The 22,138-nt window shown below is 42.7% G+C and overlaps 1 protein-coding gene across 1 annotated transcript in view; it reads left to right on the top strand.

Annotated features, from left to right (window-relative positions):
* The window catches only part of Usp31 (ubiquitin specific peptidase 31), a 72,640-nt gene that overhangs the window by 37,253 nt on the left and 13,249 nt on the right, over nucleotides 1-22,138 (top strand). Inside the window, exons 6-13 of the mRNA XM_027948634.3 lie at nucleotides 1,981-2,125; nucleotides 5,388-5,568; nucleotides 8,531-8,642; nucleotides 9,149-9,243; nucleotides 10,565-10,642; nucleotides 11,212-11,341; nucleotides 15,666-15,785; nucleotides 18,056-18,281. Coding sequence (XP_027804435.3) covers nucleotides 1,981-2,125; nucleotides 5,388-5,568; nucleotides 8,531-8,642; nucleotides 9,149-9,243; nucleotides 10,565-10,642; nucleotides 11,212-11,341; nucleotides 15,666-15,785; nucleotides 18,056-18,281 — 1,087 coding nt within the window. The remainder of the gene's footprint in view (nucleotides 1-1,980; nucleotides 2,126-5,387; nucleotides 5,569-8,530; nucleotides 8,643-9,148; nucleotides 9,244-10,564; nucleotides 10,643-11,211; nucleotides 11,342-15,665; nucleotides 15,786-18,055; nucleotides 18,282-22,138) is intronic.

The raw sequence follows: 22,138 nt of genomic DNA, 5'->3' as shown, positions 1-22,138 counted from the left end.
CCCATTATGGTGATGAGAATGGACATCTTGCTAGTATCATGTCCTGCTCACAGTACATACTCAGTGTGTTTCACCCCACCCCCACCCCACCCCCACCCCCGCCAAATCCTGGTGTTGAACCCCGGGCCTCCTGCGTGCTGGACAAAGTGCTTTACCAATGAGCTACTCCTTCAACCCTATTTTGTATTCTTATTATAACTGGACCAGAGTCTCTTACTTGTTGAAATAAGGGAAAGTTGTGATTCTGTTTTTGGGGGAGTGGATCTTTGATAAGTAGTTAAAGTTTAAATGACCTAAAATGTTTTGGCCTCTTTGTGACTTGACATGTTTTTACATACAGTTTTTATTCAGTTCACTTATTATTTCATTTGGAAAAACATCCCTTATTTAAGATTTGACTTCATAGCTAAACAACTTTTCCCTAGATAGCTTCTGGAAGCCACTATGTAATTACTTGAACAATAAAGGTGTTTTGTAGTCTGGCCTCATGTGGCCTTGGTTGGGAAGTTACCACAGTAAAACAAACACAACCAGCAGTGTGGCCCCAATATAGCAAATCTCTCATATTTTCATAGGCCTCGCACTGGCACATTGATAAAATGTTCATATTCTTCCTTACTCTGAAGAGCTCATTGATTCTTTTTTCCCCTCCAGGATGAGGGAAAGACGGAGAGGGAGGGAGAGAGACTTTGGTGGAGTCCAGAGAAAATCTGGTTGCATCTTTAAAGCTTCAGTGCTGTCTGGCTCTTTGTGCATGTGGTTCAAATTGGTGAAATAATTACAGTTTGCGTTGACCTCGGCTTGCTGGGGAGAGGGAATTATATTTGCGTGTTCACCAGCAGAAAAACAGCATGGCCAAGAATTCATTAGAAGGAAACCTGCCAGGAACATTTTCCCTGGGCTATTTGTAGAATAGGTCACCAGCTCCTTTCACTTCATAGACTGAAGAACGTTAATGCTGATGGGGGACCTTAGGGGTGCAGTGCAACCTCCCCCCTGCCCCATTTGAAGGAGGCCAAGAGAAACCATGTGATTTCTGCAAAGTCACAGGGCTGGTTGGTGGCAGGCTGGGACAGGAACCTTCTCTTGCCCAACCCAGTGCTTTTTTACCAGACAATGATGCTGAGCCTGTAACGAGGCACTAAATGTCTTCATTGTTTTCCCCTTATCTTTTGTTTTTCTGTTTCACTGTAAAATACTTAACCATTTCAGAAGTACAACTTAGAAAGTGGAAGTATCCCAATACTAAATATTTTCCTGTACTGTACTAACTTTAGTACTGTTACATAGTGTTCATTCAGATTTTTTATGTGCATACGCTACATTATTTTATAAAAACATTGTTTATACATAACTTTTTTTTAACCTTACTTTTTTCCTTGTTAGTGCAAATATACTTTTTTTTAACCTTACTTCTCGTTAGTGCAAATATATGTGCTCATTCTTTTTTAAATAGCTTTATAATTCTAGTAGAACTATATTTCATTAGTGACTGTTATTGGACATTTGAGTTGATTTCATTTCCCCCCGGATGTCCGTGATTATTTGACATTTTCAATCTGAAAAGGGGGAAATTTAATGATGAGGGAGCAGATGCTACAGTCAGTTGTGAACTCTGTTCTTGGCATGAGACGGAATAGTTGTGCATCCTTAGGTGGGTTTCTCAGCCTCTCTTTCCTCTGTAAAACCAGAGGGTTAGACGTAGAGTCTCCTGGTTCTCTTTTGCACCAAAACCTAAAGGAACTCTGGGTTAATGCCATAGATTTCTGAAACAGTGTACATTGTTACACAATCATAGGTGATATTGTGCTTCTAAGATTCTCTCACTGAAAGCAACAATGAGGGCCTGCGGAATATTTCAGAGCCTTTTTAGAGCGCTGCCAAGTCTTGATGGTCCAGAGAAGTTCATGGTGGAATTAGAAGATCATTTTGTATTGAATTTCCAGCTATCCAACTATTTTTATTTTCCCCACATTTCAGATTGTGTTGACAGAAATGTACTATGATGGGTTCCACCGTTCCTTTTGTGATACAGACGACCTGGAGACAGTCCATGAGAGTGACTGCATTTTTGCCTTTGAGACTCCAGAAATATTTCGGCCTGAAGGAATTCTCAGTCAAAGAGGTAACACCTGTTTCCATGCCGTTACCTGAGCTCTCAGGCTTGACAACTGTCTCCCCTTTCAGATATAATATCATGATATAAATATTTTTTAATTGTGAGAAAGTGCACACAATGCTGTCCACTCAGATTTTCTTTATCTTTTGCCTGACAGTTGTTTTTCTTGCTTTCAGTCAAATCCCTATTTCTCTGCCAGTAATCTTTCTGAACCCCAGACCTTATTCCTCTTCATTGAACATCTGACTCCTCAACTGCCTGTTGCACAAAGTTTTCCACACTCCTCTGGTGCCCTGCCTCACCAGCTTTCTCTCCCCACTGGTGCAGATTTACTTTAAGCTACTTGTAGTCTCTAATTGTCTGTGCATGAGTGTTTTAATATTTCTGTTCTATTTAAAGGCTATGTTATGCACCTTTTAAAAATTTGTTTTCTTAACTTACTCAGAGAACATAGATGCACCATGTTACATACCTTTTTAAGATTTGTCTTCATACTTATTCAGAAATCACTTCTTGTGTTACCACCAGACCTAATGTTGTTCTGTATCTCATTGCAACAGGAATTTGTGTTCCTCAGTGATACAAAAGAGTATTAATATGTAGTGGTTCTGAATATTAGGTGGTAAGCTCTTTTCACTGCCAGCTTAGTATTTAATTTTGTCTGGCCCACTGATGTTTCTCTCTCCCTCTCTCTCTTTTTATATATATATATATATATATATATGTATATATATATATATATATTTATTTATTTTTTAGTTTTAGTGGGACACAATACCTTTATTTATTTCTTTATTTTTATGTGGTGCTGAGGATCGAACCCAGTGCCTTACACATGCCAGATGAGTGCACTACCACTGAGCCACAACCCTAGCCCCTGCTTATTTTATTTTCAGGTACTCTGTTATTTCAGTTTTCATTCTTCTTTGACCCAGGAACTTTCTTTTCTTCCAGTTGTTGCATTTTCATTCATATGCTTTCGTTTACTTAAATTATTTTCTAATTTTATTACATTACAGTAAAAACACCCAGTCATCACCTGTTCAGAAAGCCTTCTGAAAGTTCTGTCCTCTGACCCCAAGGCTGGCTAACTCCCGCTTTTCTGTGCTCCATTGCTTCTGCTATCTCTTAAGCTAGCGTGTGTGTGGAAATGATCTGTTTTCTCCTCTCTTTCCCAGTATGATGAATTATAAGAATTCTTACAAATTCTTATAATTCAACCCCAAAACTACAATGTGACTTACGAGAGTTGTGACCACTCTTTGCTTCATTTTTTAATACACAGCAATTCCTAATATGTAGCAAAAGCCCAGCTAATGATTGTTCAACTGAACATTTTCCCAAATTCCCTTTCTCATCCCCAGTTGTTTAGGATTAACACTATGTGTCTATTCTGAAGTGAATTTGGTAAGTCCAAATTTATCACGTGTGTTTTGGCTTCTGATCTAAAGACCTTATGAATGTTTGGCCCAGCACATGTGAGGCATCCGCTTTCTTCACTCTGCTTAGGAGGGGGCTGTGGCTGAGAGCAGTGAACTAACTGGCCCCAGGTCACATGGCTGTAGGAGATGGGTCCATAATTTGAACACCCAGTTTGATTTCTGTTTAGTTGAGTGGCATTCTCCCTTATCTCATTAGGGTTCTGACCGCTTCTAGTGACCTAAGTCTTCCCGCCCTGACCTCTGCCAAGAACCTGGGAAAGGAGGTCATTCATTGTTTCAAATTCAGATTTATAATATCTTTTATTCTCATACCAAAGTTCACGATGGTTATGAAGTGAAATCAACTCTTGTTCCTTTTGGGATTTCTTTATGGTGTCATCACCTGTTCAGAAAGCAATGGGAGCACAGAAAAGTGTGAGTTAGCCCGCCTTGGGGTCAGGGGACAGAACTTTCAGAAGCCTAAAAAGTTTTCTTCCCTCTAATAGCTTGATAAAGATTCAACTTTTCTTTATTTCTAGTGTCTGTGATTTTTTTTTGTCATCCTGTTATTTTGGTATTAATTATGTAGTCATAATTTCAAATTGCTATCATGCTAATATATCTTCAACAGCATCTTGTATTGCTGGATATTTAAGTTACTATCAGAATTCTGCTATGAATAATTTTGTGCAGCCATTTGAATTTTATTCTTCTGATGGTAGTGCTATTATTTATGATGGTGGTGGGAGGGGCTTCTTTCTTTATCATTTTACTAGACTCTATACTTCCAGCGGATTAAAGAAATGAACTGATATTTAGTCAGTATTTATTGACCTGCTGCAGGGCCTTGTGCTGGATAGCTCTAATTGACAGGGAGGTCTGCTTTAGGACCTTGTGGAGACTAGTACTGTGTCTGCCATATATCTATTTTTGTTAACTTTAATGTGAGTTGATTCAGTCCAGTTGATTTTGTTAAAGTTGTCATGTTCTTATCATTATGAGAATCTTGTTTCTTGTAATAATCAGGAACGACTTTGGGTCTTGTTTCTTGTACTAATCAGGGATGATAAACTGCGGTTGGGCTGGGCACAGTGGCACGTGCCTGTAATCCCAGAGGCTTGGGAGGCTGAGGTAGGAGGATCTCAAGTTCAAACCCAGTCTTAGCAATGGAGAGGAACTACCAGTGAGACCGTGTCTGTAAATAAAATACAAACTAGGGCTGGGGATGTAGCTTACAAAATAGTGGTTCAGTGCCCTTGAATTCAATCCCCAGTACCTTGCCCCCCCACCAAATAAAAGAAACTGATATTGGAACGTTATAGACCATTTCAAATGTTCTTGTCTTTATTATTATTTTTTAAAATTTATTTGGTTGCTGGGGCTCAGTTTAAATTTTATTGCTGGATTAGCTCTGCAAATTTATTCTTCTGAAATTGTATCTAACATTCATTGAAGTGGAGAATTTTGATTTTCAGCTTTTAAGATAGGTAAGGCTAATTTAAAGAAAATAATAGATGCTAAAATTTTTTCCTTAAAGGCTACCAGAGTAATTTCATAGGAGAGTATTTGTTCCTATTTTCAATTGTAGTTTAAATTAGTTTTTTTGAAAGTATTGGGGATTGAACCCAGGGGCACTAAGTTCATCCTTTAGCCTTTTTAATTTAATTTTATTTTTTTGAGACAGGGTCTCACTAAGTTGCTTAGGACTTCACTAAGTTACTGAGGCTGACCTTGAACTTGCAATTTAAAATGACATTTTTTTTCTGTTGGGTAAATATCTTTGTAATGCATGAATGAATGAAAATAATTTTGAAGAGATAAAAAGAGTAGTTTTTATTCTGTTTCAGGAATTCACTTAAACAACAATCTCAATCACTTGAAGTTTGGCTTGGATCATCATAGACTGTCTTCCTCTACACAAACAGCAGCAAAGCAAGGGGAAATGGACCTGCCCACCAACAGAGCAGGCAGTGACAAGATTGTCGTGCTGGTGTGTAACCGAGCCTGCACCGGGCAGCAGGGGAGGAGGTGAGGCCAGCTTAATTTCCAATAAGTGCTGAAGCTTTCAAGTTTGCTGCTTTTAAGTATTTGAAAAAGCAGGGTGAGAAGCCTTACATTTAGCAGGAATATATGTGTAAGTTGACCTGATTCAGTGGGAGGGGGAGTAAAAGATTATGATGTGAGTTAGGAAGCCTGTTACAGCTCATCTGGTTTTGAAGGGTTATATGAATATTTTAGTTCAGACTCTCTTAGGACGCTGGACCTGTATCCAGATTGATCCATGCTGTCCTTTCCTTTTTAATTGGTACATGATAATTGTAGAAAACAGTAGGGTTCATTATGATGTATCTATGCATGCACATAACAGAATTTGGTCAGTTTCGTTGCCCAGCACCTCCCTTTCCCTCTCCTCCTTCCCTCGATCCCCACCTTCTCGTCCACTGGTCTCCTTTCTATTTTCATAAAATTTTTTTCCTTCCTTTTTTTCTAGCTTCCACATATGAGAGAAAACACATGACCCTGACTTTCTGAGTCTGGCTTATTTTGTGTCCAATTCTATCAATTTTCCTGAAAATAACATAATTTTGTTCTTTTATGGCTGCATAAAACTTCATATATATACACACACCATATTTTCTTTATCTATTTATTGATAGGCACACAGGCTGGTTCCGAAACTTGGCCATTGTGAATTGTGCTGCTAGACATGGGTGTGCATGTATGATTATAGTTACTGACTTTAATTCCTTTGGATAAATACTGAGGGGTGGGATAGCTGGGTCTATGGTGGTTCCATTCCTAATTTTTTGAGAAACCTCTGTGCTCTTTTGCATAGTGGTTTATAATCCCACCAGCAGTATGTGAGTGTTCCTTTCCCATCTCATCCTCACCAGCATTTGTTATTATTTATATTGCTGATGACTGTCATTCTGACTAGAGTGAAATGAAATCTCAGTGTAGTTTTGATTCACATTTCCCTAATTGCTAAGGATGTTGAACATTATTTCATAGCTTTACTGGCCAGTTGCAGTTCTGCTTTCTTAATAGCTTTTTTAAAAAAACAACCCTTAATTTATCTAGTTTGGTAGTGCCTGCCTCCCAGTCTTAGGTCTCAAGCTGAGCATTTTATCTTTCCCTATGATACTGGTCCTCCAGTATCTCCTGTTGTGGCAGATGGCACAATTGTTCACTCAGCTTTGCAAATCAGAAATTTGGAACTCAGAAATCTCCCTCAGATTTCTTTTGCTGCCCTAAGAATTTATGGGAACTTTAGACTATCTTTTAAAGTAGCTTTGTCCCAGTAAGGTAAGTACCTTGGATGGTAAATACCACTGATGTGAAATGTGCTAATGTGTATATTTATCGTATTCATTAACAAAGGTGTTAGTGTTAGTGTCAGGCGCTGTTCCAAACCCTAGGAATCCAGCGGAGAGCAACACAGACAGGGCTGTGTCCTCAGGGAGCTTGCACTCCCAGGGCCAGGCTGGCCTTAAGCAAGTGAACAACACATTAAGCTTGAGACAGTTAGCACCGTGTTGAAGACATCAGCGCAGGTTAGAGTGAGAGGGTGTGAGTGAGGAGAGGCCGCAGCTCTGCACTGGAAAGGCAGCCGGGAGGTGGCCCCAGGAGGCCATAGCTGAGCCGAGTCCCTGTGAGGAGGAGCAGGCTGTGTGAACATCCTGTGTGGCAGGAACACCCTGAGTGGACACTGTAGGAGGCTGTTTAAAGCTTGGGAGAAAAGGCAGCTCCTCATAATGGAGTTTCTTGGAGCCCATTTCACACCACAGTCGTTTTCAGGAGGGTAGGTTCACTGTTAAGTACTATGCGGGTAAACAGCCCCATGACTGTTAGGAATGAGTTTCCCAATGATCTTTTATCTCTGCTTCAGCCTTGGCCTTAGAGCTCCCCTGGTAACTAGGTTGATTGATCATTCCTTCATTCATCATCTGCTATTTTTTAGGCATGGTTGGTTTAGGTTACTAAGGCAAATCAATAACAGTTCTTGTTGTCAGATAACTCAGTCCATTGGTGGAGGCGGAAACACAGTATTTACAGCATAGTGTAGTTAGTGCTATGGCACACATAGGGAGAAAATAACCAGGGTGCTACCTGGAGAAGGGTGTGTTCATGGGTATGAGTAGGAGACAGCCTAGAGAAGGGTGGGAAGGGTGTTCCAAGCTGGGGAGTGGCCTGCACAGAGACCTGGACATATGGAGCTGGACACAGTCAGGGATCAGCACATAGGTTTGCATGACTCTGGATGTAGGTGAAAGTTGAGGCTGGGCCAGTGACCTTCAACTTCAGCTGCATATTAGAACCACCTGGGAAACTTCCGAGAAAATCTCAGTGTTTGGGGCCACATTCCAGACTGATGTCATCAGAATCTCTGTGGGCTGGACTTAGGCATCGTTATTTTTTGATACTCCTTTGGTGATTTCACTGTGCATCTGAGGCTGAGAACCACAGAGCTGCCTTTGATTCTCCAGGACACAGAACCTGGCAGAGGCCAAGTGGTGTCTAGCCTAAGGTGGGTGCTGACTTTCAGTGTGGCTTGCTGGCCAGTGCCTCGCTTGTTGTCAGAGGCTACCAGGACATGGCTGCCTGCCTGTTGGGCCTTCCAGCCCTGCCTGCTCCTCTGGCACCTCCTTGTAGGCTTGACCCACACTGTTTGCCAGATTCTTGTTCATTCCCATCCCCTTTCTCACCATCCCTGCCAACCCTGTGCCTTGTTGCCTGGTAGCCCAGCATCATGCTTCCCTGGAGTCACTTGGCATGGAGGCTGTTGAGTTTTCTTAGAAATCGAGGCTGCACTTCTGACTTTGTCATCTTCTCTTTATGACAGTTACTGTTGACTTGTCTGTTCTGATTTGAGAACTGTCCTAAAACCAATTTATGTTGTCATTCCATTTTAAAAGATGAAGAATAAGGAGTTAGACCATTAAAGGAATTGCCATACTTTTAAGGTGATGCCAGTATTTCTGTGTGGTAGATTTGGACTGCCTTTTGTGCTGCACTTAGAGAAGACGATAGCATGGGACCTTCTGCAGAAGGAAATCCTGGAGAAGATGAAGTATTTCCTGAGGCCTACTGTTTGCATTCAGGTTTGTGGGCATTTTGATATTCTAGCAGAGTGTGCATGTCTACACAGTGAAGAAACAGTCATTAAAATGGAATTTGAATTTGTTTTGTTCAGATTTTCAAGACTGAGAACTTATTTCTCATTTTATGAATGGAGTTGCTCACTGCAAGCTTTCCTGAACTGCTGTATATTCCTTTATAAAATTTATTTAATAAAGTTTGGAGAAGTTGCATAACCATCTGTATATTTTAAAAATGATTACTATGTTCAGGCACCCATGGAAGACCATTAAGTTAATGTTCAGCGAGAGCAGTGTATTATTTGTCTTGTATGACATTTGGTATATAAATTGCATTTGGTTAAATCATATTTAATAGTGTATTTGAGTGGCTCAACAGCCTAACAGAATGTCATAGAGAAGCATTTTGCAAAACGGTTTGCTGTACCTCTAATCTGTTTGGGAATGCCACTGTAAAACATGCCTGTGAAGAGAAAGTCATCCTAATTTTCATTTAATATTTGACGCAGGTGTGTCCGTTCAGTTTGCGAGTGGTCAGTGTTGTAGGAATTACATACTTGCTGCCCCAGGAGGAGCAGCCCCTGTGCCACCCAACAGTAGAAAGGTAAAGAGGAAAAAAAATTCACCTTCCATAATTTCACCTATGCTCACATGTGATGTTTGGTATAATCCCATGTTATGTTCTTTAAGCTCACTAAGAAACTGTGTACTTATTTCAGTTCTGATTCACACGTGAGTATGAAACATTTTATGGATCTTCCTTAAAATAAGAAAAGCCACAGAATATTCATGTTAGGAAAACAAATTACACTTTCCTATTCACCAAGACTGAAGTTTTCCAAAATAGTGTGCTAGTCACACCTCGTTCCTCCTTGAAGCCCTTCAGTGGTGACTTGTGGCCTACGAGGTGAAGGCTGGCTTCCACCGGATGCCAGATTCTCCACAGCCAGGACTCTGAGGACCTCTGTTTTGTGGGTCCTGCTCTTCCTTTCCCTTCCACCCCAAGCCTTCCTCAGTATCAGAGTACCGAGGAGCATTTGCGCACGCAGCACCATGCTGTGTGTGTCCCTTCTCAGGTGTGACTTCCGCTGTCCATAGTGCCTTTTCTTTAAAGTTTCTTTATGCTGTTCCTTTTTCTCTTAGTCGCTGTTCCATGCTGTTTCTGTACTTTCTACATCCTTCTATTATGTTTACAGTAGTCTACTAGTAAAATAATGGATATGTGAATACACCATATACATATGGATATATAAATATGAAAACTCACATTCTCTTTTATCATTTCTTTCAACAAAGAAATTGTGCCTACATTTCAAGATTTTCAAAAGGTACATAACATATTGCTGTTTGAAGGCTCCCTGTTGGTTTTAGAGAATGGGAACTAATAGATAAGATAATAATCAAAAATATTGAACAATATAAAAAAAGATTTGTTGAGTGATTTTAACAGTGACGGCTGAAAGAGTTTCTCAGGAGGTGGCCGAGTCCAGTGAACTGGGGTAGTGGCTTTATGAAGGAGGGAAGAAGGCGGCACAGGGTAGGCACATGGTGTGGAGCAGGTGGAGAGGTGCAAGGTCAGCCTTCCCCGAGTTGGTGGGGAGTCAGGCAAGAGCTGGACAGGTCACATAGAATGTCCGAGAGTAATTGCGACAGCCTTATAGTGTGTTACTAAATTTCTTCTAATCTATTTCTTCCATTATTTCTGTATTGGATATTTTAAAGATTTTTTTTTTTTTTTTAGCCCACTTGTAAACTATTTACTAAACCTATGGTTGTAATGGAGTCACTAAAATCTTTTTCTTCTGGGGGAACTATGAAGATTTTCAGCAATTTTATGATTGTAGATAGGCCATAATCATATTTAAGTAAAATAATTTCTTTTTAAAGATAGAAACATGGAGCTTCTTCTCTCCCCCATTCTATAGGGCATTAAAATCTTGTGGACCAGGTGGCACTGCTCATGTGAAGTTAGTGGTAGAATGGGACAAGGAGACAAAAGATTTGTGAGTATTCTTTTACTTAATATTTATAGAATTGTTTTATTTTAGGAGCACCCCATTGATCTTCCAAATTAGCTAAAATACAGAGCTTTCTTCTCTTCAGTATCTAAGCATATTGTTAATCCTTTATTTAAGCAGCTTAATATTTCTTTCTTATACATTTTTCCCAACCTTAAAGTCTTTGAACATTTATTTACTACTGAGAGAGAAGCCATATATTCATTAACTACTGTATAGGTCCAATTTGATTTTTATTAGAAGTCCCTCTGCCCTAATAAGCTTTATCAAATGCTTGCCCTTAGAGATGAAGGACAAGAATACATGATTTAATGGCACAAGTCATGGACAGCCCCAGAAAAACTAACTCCAACTTAGTTCCTAAAATAACTTGCAGATGGAGAACTTTTCAAGAACACTTTGGGACATAGAAGAATTAGATGACCTCCTTTGCTTTCTTACACCTGGATCTTCATGGTTATGAATTCATAGCCACTTTGTAAAACTGTAATAATTATACTTTTGTGTCCGTGTTTTAAGACATTCTGTGATAATGTCTTTCCCTTTAATTGTAGCTTATTTGTAAACACTGAAGATGAGTATATCCCAGATGCAGAAAGTGTCCGCCTGCAGAGGGAGCGGCATCATCAACCTCAGACCTGCACTTTATCCCAGTGTTTCCAACTCTACACCAAAGAGGAACGAGTAAGAGCCAGGCAGCATTTCTTGGGTACTGAGTTGGTGGGGAAGGGGGAATGGCAAGATAACAGTAAAGAAACAGATTCTGCCCCTCAAAATCCCTAGGATTTTACATTTTCCTAGTTTTGAACATGCATTGAGTATTCTGTTCCTTTTAGGACTTCAACAAAAAGAAGTTTAAATTTTCGATTAATTGGAATGCTCTTGAAATGAACCTTTATAATTCTTTTTTTTTTTTTAAATCGGGCTCATTTTTTTTGGTTGTTTTTGTTTTACTTTAGAAGTTTTAAGTTGTTTTCCTTTGTAATGAAAACGGTGTTTCTCATCGTAGTACCTGTATGCTAAGAATGTAGTATCAGGACCTATTTAAATTAATTAAAGTAAAATGAAAAATTCAGTTCTTTTGTTGCACAAGCATAATTTTAGGTGCTCTGCCACAGTCTGGCTGGGCACAAAATAACTGAGCCGCCATGAGGCACTTGTAGGTACAAACAGGAACTCCTTTACTGACCGAACTCCACCAGCACTCCACGCGCACTCCCCGGGAATCCCCTGTTCTCCATGGGGCTCCGTGCAAACTCAGCGGGGAACCCCGTGAGAACTCAACGGGAACTCCAAGGGGGGGGGGGCGCCCAGGCAGCAGGAGCCGCCCTATTGCCGGATTGCAGGGTCCATATACAACTCAATACATAGCCTGTTTCAATCCAGCATCATCCAGTCACAGCACTCCTTCTGGCAAAATGCCATGTGCCATCCCGACTTGGCTATGGCTCTCAACAGTGCTCAATAGACCCACATGGATGGCGCCTGAACAGAGCAGATGTAGAGTTCTGTTGGGCAGCAGTGCTTTGCACTGTTTAGCACAGTGCTCTGCAGATAGTAGGACTCAATAAATATTGAAACAAATGGATGGACAGATAAGACTCTGTGGGAGGGAGCCAGCCTTGTGTGGTTTCTATGTGACTTTGGAAACCTAGACCAGAGCACATGGAGTTCATTTGATCTTATGTTGATACTTAGGATCATAATTTTGATCATTAGTTTCTAGTCTTTACTCCTGTACTTAGGGAATATTGCAATTTCAGGCTCAGAGGGAACTTTAAAGCGCCTTTTTTCTAATGGTTTAATTATTCCACGTACTTTAAAATGGGTGACTGTCCAGCCTGTGTTTGAATGCTTTCTGTAATGAGGGGTTTGCCTGCTCAAGACTTGACATATCATTTCCTCTCTGGATAGCTCAAATGGTGACCCCATTGATCTTCCTAATTAGCTAGAATATGCTCTCATGAAATATGCCCCATATGAAATATGCCCCCATCTTAGTACCACCAAAAGAGGTGTTCTCTCTCTTGAGTTTAAGACTTGAAAGTCTTAACTTTCTTGTACTTTTCTTCAAATATTTGAAAACAATTTTCATCTTCTCACAAGTAGTTCATAGCTAGTTCCTTTAACAATAGTTTTTCACAAGACATGTTGTATCGGTCTTGGGCTTAATTATAAAATAGCTTTGAAACTGGTTGATTGCAGATTCTATGTGACACACTGTTCTATTTAGTTCTTTTTATAAAAAATTGAGCTGAGAGCTGGGAGTGGTGGTGCACACCTGTAATCCTAGCAGCTCAGGAGCCTAAGGCAGGAGGATGGTGAGTTCAAAGCCAGCCTTAGCAATTAGGGAGCGAGGCCCTAAGCAACTTAGCAAGACACTGTCTCTAAATAAAATATAAAAAGGGATGGGGACATGGCTTAGTGGTTAAGTGTCCCTAGGTTCAATCCTTTGTACCCTCCCCCCCCCCAAAAAAAAAAAAAAAGGTTTATCTGAGAGATGTTTGAGAATGGCACAAAGCTTAGGGGTGAGCAGATCTGCTAGATGATAGTATTGGTATCTACAAAACATTGCACAGACCTACAGTGATGAGTTCATACTAGCAAGATGTTTTTCTTGGGGTTTGTTCATTTAGATGTATTGAATATACCTGCTATGTGCTGGCTGCTGCGCTAGTCAGGGGATACACATGTCAAGACAGACATCCTGCTATCATGCTGAGGGGATAATTAATAAAGGAAGCAAAGGTCCTGGGGTAGGAGGGAGATTGGCATGGTAGAAAAACAGAAATGAGACCAGTGTAGCTGGAATACAAGAGGTAAGGGGGAGAGAATTAAGACAGTGTGAGCTCTATCTGGCTTTCACTAAATAATCTTGGTATCTAGAACAGTGCTTGGCACATAAGAAGTGTTCGATAAATACATCTTTGAATACATGAGTGGTACTTGGACCCCAGAATCCAGTACAAATACAGATGTAAAGGCGGTGGGACTTAGAATTAGGCTTTGTGGTGGTAGCTGTGGGGTCCAGTTGTCTGCAGCTCAGATTGATCAGCAGCACCACATAGGCGTAGGCCATCGTGCTGCCGTATGGATACCCAGAACTCTGATAGGGACAGTGCTGCTCTCTTCCTCATATTAAATGTTCCCTGGTAGGAGGATGGCAAACTGGGACACATCCAGAGAGAGCTGGTGGGCTAGCACTGGAGGTCCTGTAGTGGCTGAGCACATCCTCCTTAAGGACCTGATAGTTATTTTCAGGCACTTGAAGGACTATCCTGTGCATGAGGGAGTGGACTTCCCTTTATATAAACAGCAGAATCTAAAGATTGGGAAGGGAACTTAGCAGAGAGTGATGTTATTTTCATGTCAGGAAGACTGGAAAGTAGACTTGCTGCCTACTGCCCTGTCCCCTCCCCACAGCCAGGTGGTGTCAGCTGGATCAGTGATGCTCAGAATGTTGTCTGCAGGTCGGGAACTCTTCAGCCACGTGAGATCATTACAGAACCAGGGAAAGATCGGGAACTCTCAGAGAAATTAGATGGTGTCATGCCATTCTCACTGTGTTTTACAAAAGTATGTTTGTAACATACTGTGATTTAAACAAGAAAACCCTGTTTACTTACTACCAACATTGGGCTGGATGGCCAGGTATGGGGAGTGTAAAATGTCACAGAGAGATGAAGGCTTTCCAGATGACACTGGGTCTGATTTTCTGATTTACTCTCATCTCTCCAAACTTCTGTCCCTTCCCAGTTTTCCTTGTGATGGGAAAAAACCTTCCTTCATTCTGCTTCCTTCTCAGGTCGCCGCTGTCTTCCTCCCGCTGTGTTCTGCTGAATTTACCACCAGTGGTTCCCCTCTCCCCATTCACTTGCTCCTTCCCTCCCTCCCTCCCTCCCTGCCAAGACTCTCTCTTGTCCGACTTGCATTTTGGACCTGGGCCTGGGCGTTCTTGTGGCTCCTTGTGTGCCTCACTCAGCAGCCTCAGCTCAGGCTTCCTTTGACCCCCGCGTAGTTCATGCCCCTATGACCACCTGTTCTCCAATTCTCTTTTCATGGAATGTGGAGAGGAAATGCTTCTGACTTGCCTGTTTTTTTTTTTTTTTTTTTTTTAACTGCATCTTCAGGCCTGGTGGCTTCTGAGTTTGAGTACTTCCTTTAAAAATATGCATCCCCCAAGATTCTGACCTTGGCGCCTTTATCTTCCAAACCCATGGGAACTGTCATCCATTCCCAAAGGCTTCCCGTACCTTACACATTGATGAAACCAGATCTATCTTCTGAACTCCAGAGCATATTACAATTTCTCACATTATGGCACCTGTAAATGAATGTCTTCATCATGAAATTTTTCCGTACAGAGATGACATGTGGATTTGGGGCCTCAGGTTGATGTTTAGAAGGATCTTGCTGGTAGCAGGAGGGGTGGCTTGTTTGGAGCAGGTCAGAGGTTGTGGGGGAGAACAGGAGACGTGAAGAAGTCTAGGTGAGAGTAGGTGAGGACTTGGAACCAAGGTGGTTCCAGTGGGGGTGGAGAGGAGGAGGCACGAGAAATGGCAGAGAGAGAATTACTTTGGATGGACGTGGACAAGAGGAGGAGGGAAATGGGAAGGTTCTAGAGTTTGGAATGAACCCATGTTCCATCTTTGGTGGGCAGTACTGGTGTTGCTGAAGTAGGACATACAGGAGCAGGAGGAAAGGTCCATGTTCATCATAAGATGAAGAGTTGCGTTTGGAGCTCTGCTTAGTTGGGGTGCATTTGTGACATCTACAACCTCTCTGTGGCATTTACTAGTTTGATTATTTCTCCTTGAAGGATAATCTCAGCACTTGTTCGGGTGCCAACTCTAGCCAGGTACCAGCTGTGATTGTGTTACTCCATTGTGCAGTGTCTAGAGAGATTGTGCGTCGTGCCGTGCACTGGACAAGAAGTTAGTACTTCTGTCTCCATAACCAAGTTACGCGTTAAGGGGTCTGGAACTGAAGTCACGCTCCTTGTTTTCAGCTGGCCCCAGATGATGCCTGGCGTTGCCCACACTGCAAGCAGCTGCAGCAGGGGAGCATCACGCTGAGCCTGTGGACTCTGCCTGACGTGCTCATCATACACCTCAAGAGGTTTCGACAGGTAAGGGAAATGCAGCCGGGACCAAGTTTCTTACACCCCCTGTGGGTGCTGTAGGTGGGTTCTTTGGTGTTCCTGTTGATCCTCTGACCCTGTCTGGATGGTAGACATATATTTACCCCTATTTGGGTTTGTGTTTTGTTCTTTCTCAAAGCAAAATTTGAGCATCCTGTGACCCTTTAAATCTTGAATATTTTAGTTCATATTGCAGATATTTTACTTTGTTCTCGAGGTTTGCTTTAGACTTGTGAATGTTATGCTTAAATGTTGTTATGTTTTCTTTAGTATTTAAAGGGAAAAACGTAAGTAGAGATCTCTTCTGGGGGAGGTAGGATTGTGCGTCGTGCCGTGCACTGGACAGCCCTTCCCACTTCCCTCCTCTTCTTGTCCATGTCCTTCCAAAGTAACTTGTCCTGCTCCCAAGGAGCTATTGTATAGTTGGGGAGATGAGTCAAAAATATAAATATATACAAAGAAGCTCTGCTGTTTATTGTATTACTTCGTGATTCATCTTTTCCAAAAAGGCTATTCCCTGAGTCCAGGATTGCTCTAGACAGCCCCACTGTAGGAGAGGTAAATGGGAGGTGAGCATTGGCAGAATCTGTGAGGCCGGCTTTAAGGTTTGTCCCTGAGAGATGAGAAGGTGTTTTCCAGGTGAGAGGAAAGCAGGGGTTCACACTGGTAGTGGCAGAAGGAGCAGTGTGTGCAGAGCCTGGGCCCAAAGGAGCGCAGCACTTGGAGGGGCTGAAAGTGGGCCAGTGGGGCTGCGCTGCGGAGCATGGGATGGTGGTGAGAACTGGGATAGGAGCAGGGCTTCTTGTCCAAACAGACCCTTAGAGGCAGTGTCGCATTCTGGCGAGGTCTTTGAGCAGAGAAGCAGCACTACTCAGTGTTTGTTTTTAAAAGATCAAGAGAAGCCGCAAGAATGAAGGCAGTGAGGCCTGGAGGAGGCCCCTGCAGTCATCCCGGAAAGCCATTGCTGGCTTCAGGTGGAGTCTTGGCCCGGAGATAGGAGGTGTGAATAGATGGAGAGGTGTTGGGCTCCGAGGAGGCAGAGAGGAAGAGGTGACATGTGCTGGGTCCCCATGGCTGGGGTTTTCCCACCAAGGCTCAGAGTTGAATTCCTGTGGTAGAGAAGGATGACATTTCCCTGCTTACTACTGGGCTCTGCAGGTGGGAGCCTGGTTGAGGGTTTGGACCCCAGCCTTTTCTGACTCCCTGCTCCTTTGCTGTTGTTTCCCTTGACGTCATATCTACGTCCTTTCAGAAACCCAGACCCAGAAACGCAACAGCGTCTTTCACTTCTTTCTGGGCCTTCTCCTCTAGGCAGGCACTTCTGTGTGGCTGTGGTTGTCTCCCCCTGACTCCTGATGTGTCTCCTTGTACCAGCTGTCACCCTGCCAGCGTAGATGCTTTGCTACTCTCCAGTGGTCTCAGTTGCAGTGTCTTTGGGTTGATTTCCTGATTGTCGCCACTCTGCCCCTGTAACTCGTTCTATGTGCTGCTCACACAGTTCTTCACCCATGAGTTGGGAGACATCTCCTCCCTCATAAAAGCCTCAGCATGTCCCTTTAGCTACAGAATAAGGCCCACGTTCCTCAGCCTGGCCTTCCTGGCTCTCAGGACCCTCTCTCCCTTTCGCTTGTGAGTGCTTTCCTTTCCTTGGTAGAGTCGAGCTCCTTGGGAGAGGCGTATCTAGGCCTGGTTAGTTTTAAAGTTCCTATGGACACAGGACACATGCAGTAAATGTCTGTTCAACTAGTGGTTGGTGTCAGGGGGATTTTCCATGGGCTTAATGGAAAGTGCAGGTTGACCAGCTGTCAACTAACTGAACATGTCAAACTAAGTCAGCATGAACTTTTAATGCACTTGTTGGAGGAGGTGGGGAGGAAAGGGATGCTGCTTAATGACTTCTGTGCAAGGTCCTGGGTCTTACCCTTCAAGTGGTTGTCACTGTTGATTTTCACGCCTCTGACAGGTATTAGGGTGAATCTTGTGAAATTATCAATTTTTTTGTAAGGAAAAAAACCTAAAAACCCTTAGTAGATAAGGAAATGAAGACTCACGGAGGCTCATTTACCCCCAGTGGTTAGGCCACTTTTAGTCGTGTTAAAACTGGTTCTTCCAACTGCTTAAAACTGTTCATCTATTATCCTATTTTATCCGTGTCTTGGGAACTACGTCAGTGATTAGGGTCCACATTCCATGCTCACCTGATTTGCCATCTGCTTATATTAAAATATCATCAGAACCTGTTTTTCTTCTTGCAACAGGAAGGAGACAGGCGTGTGAAACTTCAGAACATGGTCAAGTTCCCTTTGACTGGCCTGGACATGACTCCTCATGTGGTCAAGAGAAGCCAGAGCAGCTGGAGTTTGCCATCCCATTGGTCCCCGTGGAGGCGGCCCTATGGACTCGGGAGGGACCCTGAGGACTACATCTATGACCTGTATGCTGTGTGCAATCACCATGGCACCATGCAAGGGGGGCACTACACAGGTCTGCAGTGCGAGAGGCCCGCGTGTCTGTGCTCACGGCTCCTTCAGGCGGGTGTTGCTTGTGACAGGGTGACGTGGCTTTAGAACCTCCCTTTCTTTTCCCGTGGGCAGGGTGCCTCTGTGAGGGCAGTTTCATGCCACAGGTCTCTCCCCAGAACTCTTCCTCTTCCTCCTGAGCTGGAAGGCGCAGCAGCTACCAGGCCTGAGTGGCAAGCATGTGTCCTAGCACCGTCCGTCCGCTCTGCCGAGGAACTGCCCTCGCGCCCTGGCTCACACTCCCCAGTTTAGGTTTTGCTCTTCTTCTGAGGTCCTAGCTTCTCCCTCACTTAGGGTGATTGTGAACTGCTCTTACAGTGTCTTCATTTACTTACCTTTCATTTATAAAAGCAGCCGTGTTCATCATGTGAAATTTAGAGACTAGAAAGAACACTATCATCTGTGGGTTGATCCCTTAAGCAACCCTTGCTAACATGTTAAAAAACTGTGAAATGTGCATAACAAAATTTACTGTGTTAGCCATTTTCAGCATACAGTTGGGTGGCATTAAATATACCCACATTGTTGTACAGCCATCGTCACTGTCCTTCTCCAGGACTTGTTTCATCTTTCCAGCTGAAACTCTTGTCCTGTTATATAGTACTTTCCATTCTCCCCTCCCTGGCCTTGACAGCCCCCACACTCACTTGTCTCTTGAATTTGACTGTCATAACTACCTCCCGCAAGTGGATTTATACAGTGTTTGTCCTTTTGTGGACTGGTTTGTCTGTGTTGTAGCCTGTATCAGAATTTCCCTCCTTTTTCACATTGATTAGTGTTCTAGCAGGAGCCCCCTCACACATGGCAGCTGTGTTTTCCAGGGAGTTGGTGCTGTTATTCTACACTGGTGTGTGCGGTTCAGTCGAACGTTAATTAAACACCTCATATTTAGCTTGCAGTGAGCTCTATTACACTAGAAATGAGTAGGTCCCAACCTCCATCTTCCAGGAGTGTCATCAAACAGGGGAAGATGTAGAGACAAAAAAAAATTTTAAAAGAGCCATAACATAGCCAGGCACAGTGGTGCATGCTTGTAATTCCAGTGGTTTCAAGAGGCTAAGGCAGGAGGATTTCAAGTTCAAAGATAGCCTCAGCCATTTAGTGAGTCCTGAACAACTTAATGAGATGCTGTCTCAAAATAGAAATAAAAAAGGATGTGGCTCAGTGGGTAAGCACCCCTGGGTTCAATCCCTGGTACCCACCTCCAACCCCCTCACTTCCCACAAAGAAAAGGAGCCATCACGTATAGTAGGTTCTGTGGTAAAGGTGTGTTCTGTGGTGAGCAGTGGGCTGAGGTGGGGTGCAGGAGCTGCACGTACCACAGTGGCCCCATACTTTTGTATCATTTAATGATGTCAGAGTTGTCTTTGTGGAACTAGGTTTCCAGGATGTTCAGACGACAGAATTGCCTAATGTGTTTCTTGGAACATATTCCTGTCGTTCAGCAACACATGACTGTATGGTCATCCCCCATTGCTGAGCATCTATATTATTTCTGGCTTTTAACCTTTAATCTAATAAGATGGACATCTTTCTGTATATGCACTTTTTCTGAATTTTAATTCTGTGTTTCCTTGAGATTGAGTCTCAGAAGTGGAAGTGCTGGGCTAAAAGCATGCATGAACCATGTGGAGGCCAGGCAGACCGTAGGGCTTCTTGTTTGGACATCTGTTTGTGTGAAGGTTGAAATGAGGGTGATTTGTTCATTTGGTATAGCTGGATATGGTTTCCAAGACTCAGATTTCTGCATTCTTTATACTTGTTGTATTTCACCCATACTTCTCAGGGATTTTATTTCTTCATCAACTCGGTCGTTTATGTTACAGTTGCCTACCTTGATTTTTAAAGGTAGTGGAGATGAAGGCAGGTTGGTCTCTTCCAATTGGTATTTTAAATCCCCGAGACTCTCCCTAGCAGCCCACCCTCCCTCCCATCAGCATGGTGGAAGCAGGTCCTCTCATGCTCCTTTCTTCAGCCTGCTTTTCCCCCCAATGGGAGGGTAGGAGGTCAGGAGAATGACTGGATGCAAGAGACTTCTTGTTTTTTGATTTTACTTTTTTGGGGGAACTGGAGATTGAACCCAGGCTTCGCACATGGTGAGCAAGTGCTGTGCTACTGAGCTCCATCCTCAGCCCTGCAGTCTCTTGTTCTTGAAACCTGTTTAGTTCAAGTTCTTTAACTATTTCAATATTGTAGGCAGCAGTTATTTGTGAGAGGACTGTTCCCAGCTTAGTGAGATGCTGTCTCATGATGGAGTGGTTTGAATTGCCTTGAAGCACTTGCAGGGAGAAACAGAAGGTAGGGAAGTTCCAGTCAAGCAAAATGTTAGTTAAATGCTTAAATGTATTTTACCTTTGTATTTTGGCTTAAGCCCAATTTAAATTGTGATGTTTTATTTGGTGTCTTGCATGTTTTGGGTTTCTGTTTCATGGGGGCCCCCTCTGTTAAGGTTGTGTTGAGTTGAATCGTTTCTCTTGTGGCATTACTGTAATATCGGTGTTCTTGGACACTGAGCTGTGGAGTCATAGATTCATGGATCTTGAAACAGAGAGGGACTTAGAGGTGATTTAACTTTACTAATTACCTGATGTAGTCATGTCTTTGCCAACATCCCTGATTGCTGTTCATCCAACTTCAGCTTTGGTAAAGATGCCGTCTTCCATTTAGAGCACTGTTTATCAGGAAAATGTCGACTGGCTTGTTAGCATGCTTTCTAGCAAGAAATTATTGGGAAAAATAGGACAGTGATAGATTTTATCACATCGTGTTGCTCTTTACATAGAACAGACTTTGGAAAATGCCTGAAAAACCTAGAGGCAGTATAGTTTAATGAAAGCAGTTCTCTTTGGGAGCTGGACCCATCTTCCCAGCTCTGTGGCCTTGGCTATGTAGCCTACTCTGACTTGGGGACCACGGTGGGACCACGGTGGTGTGCAGGACGCAGGCCTGTCTTTCTCACAGGACGTGTTCCCTGGGAGGTGCTCAGATATTTTTGTTATTTCCCCTTTCCCATGCCTAAGCCACATTGTTGCTCTCCTGGTATACAGAATGTTAGAGTACATCTCAAATACCCCAGCACTGTGGGTTAAGGGCTTTCTCTTGTTAAGTTTTCATTTGGAGTGTCTGTTCTGATGTGTTTTTGGTTTTGCACTGGGTCTAGCTGTAATTATGTGGTTTGTGTGTGGCTAACTTGTGCAAGGATCTAGAACAGAGCTTCTCAAATCATCTGCGATAAAGACCTTGTTTTTTCTATTTTAAAATTCCAATCCTTCACAAGCCAGCTCTTTTTGTAAAAATATAGCAAAACACTATGGCAGTACTGGATTGCTATGAAAGTTTTTGAATGCTTCTCCATTTTGGGGACAGCACCAATCTCCTGCCACAATTTGAGTAGCACAGGCCTAGGAAACACCTCAGAAGGTAGGGCTAGGAAGAAAAGCAAGTAGAATTATTTTGTAAATAACATTGTTTTCTCATTAGTGAGTTACTGTGCTGCCTTAGTTTCCACACCGTGATGCAGAGTAGACCAGAATTAGAGCACAATTATCTGTCCCCTTCTCTTGGATGTCTCCCCACTTCTTACAGTTCTAACTCCCACTTATCGCCACCTCACCAGTGGGTGATGTATACATCAGGCCTGACCCGACACCACGCGAATGCTGTTTTTATAGCTGTTTGCTGCGTGTATCTTCATTTCTCTCCTCTTCTGGGTCTTGATGAGTTCACAGCTGCAGAGGACTTTCTTCCCCACATTTATAAATTCTTCCTCTGCTCTTCATTTGAGGACCTGTTTGGTATAGTAACCCTTCCCTCTCTGGGTCC

Source organism: Marmota flaviventris, chromosome 19, assembly GCF_047511675.1.
Source record: "Marmota flaviventris isolate mMarFla1 chromosome 19, mMarFla1.hap1, whole genome shotgun sequence".
NCBI classification, from domain to species: domain Eukaryota; kingdom Metazoa; phylum Chordata; class Mammalia; order Rodentia; family Sciuridae; genus Marmota; species Marmota flaviventris.
Note: the sequence above shows the minus strand (reverse complement) of the source record. Positions and strands in the feature narration are given on the sequence as shown.